Source organism: Gadus morhua, unplaced genomic scaffold (assembly GCF_902167405.1).
Source record: "Gadus morhua unplaced genomic scaffold, gadMor3.0, whole genome shotgun sequence".
Classification (NCBI taxonomy): Eukaryota; Metazoa; Chordata; class Actinopteri; order Gadiformes; family Gadidae; genus Gadus; species Gadus morhua.
The window spans coordinates 10,001-17,500 of record NW_021964024.1 but is presented as its reverse complement, the minus strand read 5'-3'; the positions used below and the strand labels follow the sequence as shown (position 1 = coordinate 17,500).

Below are 7,500 nucleotides of genomic sequence, written 5' to 3'. Positions count from 1 at the left end.
CTCACTGTCGGTACTGTATTCACTGTCCCCGATGTCGTTGGTGGCTTTCACACGGAACTGATATGAAGTGAAGGGCTTCAGCCTGCACACAACAGTGAAGAGTGAAACTCTATGAACACTGATTCCCTGCGAGTTCTGTTCTATTCATCACGGAGCGGCGATTACCATTGGGTTTTTTTCTGCAGCTTTTTCTTGTTTTACCTGTCCACGATGTAGGAGCTGGCTTCGTGGTTAACTGACGCAGAGTGCACCGTCCAATTACTGTCTGGCAGCTCGCGGTACTGGACGGTGTAGTAGCGGACTGGGGAAAGGCCATCGCTGCCCGGTTCCCATGACAACAGCACACGGCGAGGCTGGACTTCCTCTTGTGGCACAGTGGGTCGGCTGGTGGGCTGGGGTCGGGCTGAAGGACACCACGCGAGCACGCACACACAGACGCGCACGCAAACACACACGCATACACACACACACGCACGCACGCACGCACACACAGACGCACACGCACACACGAACACAGATGCACTCACACACACGCGGGCACACGCACACAGACACACACACACACACACACACACACACACACCGTCAGTCACTAAACCCAAGCGGCTGGTTAATAATTCAGAAAGTTCATTGCAGGAAAAGCGATGAACGGTTCCCCCTGAGCTCGCCTCTCTTCTCCGTGGTGACCACCAGGGCCTCGGCCGCCTCCCCCCAGCCCTTGCGAGTCTGGGCGGTGAGCCGGAAGACGTAGACCAGCTCGGGCTTCAGGCCGCTGGCCGTGTACTGGCGGGCGCTGGGGCTCAGCACGTCCACGGTGGCGGCGTTGCTGCTGGACGAGTTCCGCCGGTAGGTGATCTGATAGGCTGCCGGGCGAAAAGAGGACGGGAAGGTTCACTTTCCATCACACTCTAAACCCCTTGGTAGGAACTGGATCGTGTGTGTGTGTGTGTGTGTGGTGTGTGTGTGACGTGTGTGCACGCGACAGGTGATGAGGAGAAGGTTTTTTTTGTGGAGAGGGGGAGGTGGGGGGGGGGGCGGGGGGAAGTGATGCAACGGTTGTGTGTGTGCGATGACTGCTGCGTGTGTGTGAGCTGTGTTATCTACAGAGAGAACAGTCGACGGGAGCACCGATCGTTTCTCCACCGGGGATGAGATGGTTGCGGTTGATATGAGATAATGATAGAGGATCCTGGATGGATGGTGCGCAGTGTACCCACCCAGTATGATGCCATTGGGCTGGGCGGGAGGTTGCCAGATGAGCCTGACAGATGTGGTCCGTACCTCGGGAAACAGGATGCCCACGGGAGGCCCGGGCACTGTGGCACGCACGAGACAATAACCAGACATTAGAACCAACACTCTCAGATCCCCAAATCTGGAGTGTTTGCACTTCAGAAGGATCAGGATTAAGGGTAAGAGCCACTGAAGCGGCCAGCATACTTCAAAAGAAGTGGATTTTCATTTGGGGGTGGCCGAGATGGTCCTTTGCAGATAAACTCGTTTTTCTACGCAGTGCGGTTTCGTTTTGGTCACTGAACCCGATCTGAACCGACTACTCAATACCAGTGCAGTCTCTATGGAGACCGCAGGAGATCAGATCAGCACAAACAACTCCTAGCTTCTGACCTCGGACTTATCACACGCAATGTGTGCAAAAATGAAAAAATATGTCATTAATTTATTTATTTCGGTTCTCGCCACCTCACAGAACTTCCTTTTCCACAGGAAGCACGCTGATCTCTTTAAAGGCAACCTCAATCACTGACAGATTGGAGTTGGGTTCATGCTCTTGATTTGGCCAGGGGGGGGGTGCTCTGGCTTCGTACCGTCGTCCAGGGTGCGCTCCAGGATGGACGGGGTGCTGGCACGGCCGTCCCCGATCCGCGTGAAGGACAGCACCTGGATCTCGTAGAGGACGTACTTGCCCAGCGCGCTGAGCTGGATGCTGTGGCTGGTGTTGCCCTCCACCGCCCAAGACTTGGGGGCTCGGTCCGAGTCCTTCTCCTTGTAGACCACCTGGAAGGGACAAGCCACTGATCCATTACTGCCAGAACGTTGACGCGGACGTCGTGATGTTTCTCGTCTGTTTCGCTTTTCCCAATCCTGCCGCCTCGCTGCACCCGGAATTGAGCGTCTTGTCTCTTGACAAGACGGTTTGATGGAGCGAGCTTTGATATCCGGGTACAAAATTCCCCTTTATTTGTTCAGGCTGTCACCAGCGTCTGCACCCTGAATAAGCGTCTGCAATGTTTATTGGTATTGTCAGGTGTTGCAAACCAACGCGCATTAATGGATTATTTAATCAATCTTTGAAACGCGCCCTCTTTAAAGCCTTTTAGTTTGAAAGAAGCTGGCGTGGAGCGTGTCGCCATGGTTACTGCGGTTGCCGACCTTGTATCCGAGGATGAGTCCGTTGCGGTCGGGCTGCGGGACGTCGCCCCAGCGCACCAGGATGCTGCTGGAGGTGGTGGCGAAGGCCGACACGTTGGTGGGACCGCAGGACGGCACTGCGATCGCAAAGGGGCAAAAAAGGGCAAAGGTCAAAGGTCAAAGGTCAGCGGTCTGAGCGAGGTTCCGTATCTGAGCGTGCCGTGAGTCACACTGGGCTGCTTTCTACGATGGGACTGGACTGATAATTTGTGGTCTGGTCTGGTAATAATGAATACTTAATCCCTAATTCATCCAATATGAATGGGGGCAGGCAAACACAGTGGTACCGTTATTCTTTTACTCTCCTGCAGATACATTGTGTCATTCTGTGCATGATGGCTGGTCAGTCTATTGCATCAACCGGTGGGTATTGGAGAGGAGTGTTTGTGTTTGCCTTGACACTTTTTCAGACGTCAATTGTTAATTCATCGACCGGTTTTAATAAATGTTCCAATACACCAACCCAGACACAAAGTCTGGCCATGGAGCCACTGGTTCCAAGCTCATTTCCTACTTTGCTTATCTTTTAGAACGACCAAGCAACTGAAAACCCAGACATAAGGGTCAATCAGTCAGTCCAGTGGGGGGGCAATAGTAAGCAATGTGTATTAACTAAAACCTACTGGTCTGTAAGCATTCAGTCCAGTTAGGGGGGGGGGGGCGATAGTAAGCAGTGTGGATTTATTCTAACCCACTGGTCTGGATACAGTCAGTCAAGCAGTGTGTATTTCTTCTAACCTACTGGTCTGGAGCTAGTCACTCAAGCAGCGTGCATTTATTCTAACCTACTGGTCTGTCAGCAGTCAGTCCAGTGGGGGGGGGGGGGGCGATACTTAGCAGGGTGTATTGATTATAACAGTCAGTGGAGCAGTGTGTACGAGCCCCTCACCGGACTCCCTGGTCCTGCCGTGGACCGCCAGGCTCCAGGGCCCCGAGCCGATGCCGTTGACGGCCTGGACCTTGACCTCGTACTGGGTCCACTCCTCCAGGTCCTCGATGGTGAACTCCCGCTCCAGCCGGTCCAGGATGAGGTGTGAGAGGACCCCCCCCTTGGTGCCGGCCCGTGAGTACTGCACCCGGTAGCCCACCAGCTCCGGGTTCCCGTTGTACTCCCACTCCGGCAGAGGCTGTGGGTGAAGGGGACGCGGGACGGGGACGGGGGACGGGGACGGGGGACGATAGGAGTCCATTATAGGAGAGCCTTTTGTGTTCGCTCGCGGGGGTCCGGCACAAACGTGTATTTCACAGTGTTTTGGATCAACTAGGGCTTCCAGTGGTGGATGGGATATCAAAAACGAGCCGCATGGATTGTGATGAATAGTGATGAGCCACATCCATCTCCGCACTACATAATGTAGGACATTTTACAAATATGGATGAATTGCATTCAACCTCGCCTGCCTCGATGTGAAGTGAACAGCCCTGGAGTGCCTGATCAAATGATCAAGCGCTTGTGATCCCAAAACAGAAATGAATTCATTAGGGGGAAAAAGAGATGTATGGATTTAACCTTCATTCCCTGAGGGACGCCTTGTGCGTCTAATTTTAACAGAGAGACCCCAACTTAGGAACTCCCGCTACCTCTACTACGCTTTCAAAATTGGGTGAATAACGTCCGCTAAATGTATTTCCTGGCGGGGCCCTTTCTCTCGGTCTGCCGACAGAACTGATCAAATCCTTGAACCAAAATTAAATCACATGGCAGTGCAAACGTTAGCAATCTGACTTCGCGAGCTGCTTAGAATGCAAAATGGGTGTTTTCCTTCCACTTCACACAAACACACAAGCACACAACGCCGTGTGCCGCTTCCAAATCAGCTCAGAGCGCCGCTCTCAGTCGAACAATGCCGCCCCTTTGACAGCCTCAAAACACAGCAAGGCACCGGCAATTTGAACAGTGCGAACCGACACAAAGTTCAAACACGGTCAGAGATACTGTCCAGCCGCCGGTCTCCCCGGGCACCGAGCCACCGGCGCATGCTACCTTTGTTAAATGAGCCACGGCACGGCCGTCATTGTTTTCTCTAAAAAGATAATTAACCAACCCTGAATACATTTGGGGAAACAAAACAACTTAAAAATCGGTTCCCCGGTGTTAAATTTAGCCATTATGCGCTTTACCGGCATTTGTCACCAGTGAAATTAAAAACGACTTTACTCTAAACCGACTGCGCCACGGCCAGGGCCTACGCACCACCCATCGCAGCCACAGGCTGGTCTCGCTGGCTGTGCGCAGGGTGACGTTGGCGGGGGAGATGTCTGGAGGGGCTTGCAGCGTCTGGATCTTCCTGGAGGGCTGGCTGGCCAGGCTTGTGCCCACGATGTTCACCTGGCGCATGCGGAACCTGTGGGAGAGGAGGGGGAGAGCGGGGGGAGGAACGTAGCTTTAGTCACGAGTCATCAGATGGATCACTGCTGAGAAGGGGGGTTATGGATGGATATTTGGTTGTGTGTTTGTGTGTGTGTGTAAGTATTTGTGTATTCAGTGTGCTTATGTAGAGTGTGTGTGTGTGTGTGTGTGGGAGCGTGCGTATGCAGCGTGCGTGAGCGCGTGTCTACCTGTAGAAGGTGTAGGGGTTGAGCTCTATGACCTCCATCAGCCTCGCGTCCGGTTCGTTCACCAGCTGGTGGACCAGCAGCCAGTCCTCGTTGTCCCCGATGATCCCAACCTGCAGACAACAACAACAACCAGCATGTACTCTGTCTGCTCTCCAACCAACACCGAGATCCAAGATACAAAGGTTTTTATTTGTCACATACACGTAGAGGATATGCAGTGAAATGTTTGTGCGGCATACTCTGTATTTTCTGAGCTTAACAAAGAATATAATACAATCGAATAAAAATAAGTTCAAAAGTAAAACCCGATAGACCGTTCTAAATGTATTATGCAATATGGCCAGGGTCCAAGTGTCAAAGGGCTGGTGGAGGGGTGTTGGGGGGGGGGGGGGGGGGGTTCCAGTGGTCCCGTATCACTTATTGGTCAGTCGACTGAACCGACGTAGTACCTGGGCCTCCACCTGCCAGCGGGAGATGGAGGTCTTCCCGTCGTAGCCCGGCTTGAACTGCAGGGTGACGGAGCGAGGGCCGATGTTGGAGATGGCTATGTTGGTGGGAGGCCCCGGCATCTCTGAGGGAGGGGGGAGCGACCGACGGATTAGCGGCAGGAGGAATAAAGCATACCTCAAAAAGGAGTCTAATTATTTCAGCCCAGATCTCATTTACACAGCCCGTTGAACCGTGAGTAGACTAAGTCCCATCGTGCGGGCCCGGGGAAGGGAGGGGAGGAGGGGTTAGGGTTAGGAGGAGGAGGCATTAGATATGCGTGGAGGAACAGAGGCAGACCTGGAGGCACGCCAGACGAGATGGTGGAGGAGGAGAGCTGGCCCTGGCCCTTGGTGGTCATCCCGGCCACCTGGATGGTGTAGGTGGTGAGGGCCGTGAGACCCGTCACCCTGTAGTCCTGGGTCAGGTTGGGCAGGTAGTGGGTCACCCGGGTGTTGGTCCGGTTGAACTCCTCCCACGAGATGCGGTAGCCTATCAGAGGCATCGTGTTGGATAGGACGTCAATTAGCCCCCAAAAAACATGTCTAAGAAACATTATTCTTCACAGTTTGACTAATATGTTTTTTTCAAATGCAAATTTATTTTAATTTCTTCTGCAAATCTTTTTGTCATTCAGCCCAAACATTTATTTTTGTACACAAGCGTGTATGCTAATAGCAAGTAGAAAAGCAACATAGATGACGGTTTGTCTGATAGCGCTGAAGGCGGTTCCTACCTGTGAGGAGGCCGTTCTTTTCCTGCGGCTCTTTCCAGCTGACCTTCAGGGAGGTGTCCAGGATGTCGGTGAAACTCAGGTGTCCCACCGCACCAGGGACTGAGATGGACAAAGACAAGCAAGCTCAATGAGTCCCAGCCTTCCGTAGTCTACATGTGTTACATCACACACATCATCCCCCATGTAACTTGTGGTTGAATCATTTTTCTTTACACATCATTAGCTTCATATAGCATAACTTCTTACTAATTAAAAATAATATACTCATACATATCATAATAACACTGACTGTCTCCATAACAACACGAAACGTTGACCTTCAATATGACACATTATAAAAATAATGTATATATATATAGAAATAAATATAACATTGACTGTCTTCATAATAGCACTAGAGGTTTCCCTCCTACATGGTACCATAAGAATGACATCTATATGATAACACTAGAAGTATCTCTCCAACATGATACATAATAATAATAATAATCTATATATATATATAAATATGGATACATATATATATATAACACTGACTGTCTTTGTGATAACACCAGAAGTGTCCCTCCAACACGATACACATAACAATACACATGCATCACAACAGCACCGACTGTCTCCCTGATAGCACTAACAGTATCCCTCCAACACGATACACATAACAATACACATGCATCACAACAGCACTGACTGTCTTCGTGTGTGCGCAGCCGCTGCGGGGGGCTGCGCGGCCCGTCCCCCGGGGTGGTGAAGCACAGCACCGACAGGAAGTACTCGGTGTACTTCTTCAGGCCCGACACGTAGCCCACGTGGACGCTGTCCTGGAAGTTGGGCCGCGCCGCCACCACCGTGACCGCGTCCACCCGGCCCGGTTCCCACGCCAACAGCTGGGGGAAGACAACGGGCCGAAACGTCACCCTGTGCGACGAACTTCTATTCCAGAGGGTTTCCCTCTCATTTGTTCCTCGCTTTCTACTGCCCCGTCAAAATGGAGAGTTAATAAGAATAATGGTAAATGGACTGCATTTATACGGCGCTTTGTTGTAACCAGCGGCCACCCAAAACGCATTACAATATTGCCTCACATTCACCCATTCATGCACACATTCACACACCGACGGCAGAGTCAGCCATGCAAGGCGACAGCGAGCTCGTCAGGAGCGGTTAGGGTGAGGTGTCTTGCTCAAGGACTGCTCGACACTCAGCTAGGAGGAGCTCGGGATCGAACTAGCAACCTTGCGGTTGCCAGCCATCCAGCTCAACCTCCTGAGCTACTGACGCACCTTTTA

General features: G+C 52.0%; 1 protein-coding gene across 1 annotated transcript in view; it reads right to left on the bottom strand.

Annotated features, from left to right (window-relative positions):
- The window catches only part of LOC115538897 (protein sidekick-2-like), a gene marked incomplete at its 5' end in the record, with an annotated part of 37,108 nt that overhangs the window by 21,927 nt on the left and 7,681 nt on the right, over positions 1-7,500 (bottom strand). The window contains 13 exon segments of the mRNA XM_030350122.1: positions 1-82; positions 202-403; positions 669-863; positions 1,218-1,316; positions 1,827-2,016; positions 2,392-2,507; positions 3,320-3,557; positions 4,625-4,775; positions 4,990-5,099; positions 5,439-5,560; positions 5,776-5,967; positions 6,212-6,310; positions 6,903-7,098. The exon segment at positions 1-82 is cut by the window's left edge and continues 22 nt beyond it. Of these exon segments, the coding sequence (XP_030205982.1) occupies positions 1-82; positions 202-403; positions 669-863; positions 1,218-1,316; positions 1,827-2,016; positions 2,392-2,507; positions 3,320-3,557; positions 4,625-4,775; positions 4,990-5,099; positions 5,439-5,560; positions 5,776-5,967; positions 6,212-6,310; positions 6,903-7,098 (1,992 nt within the window).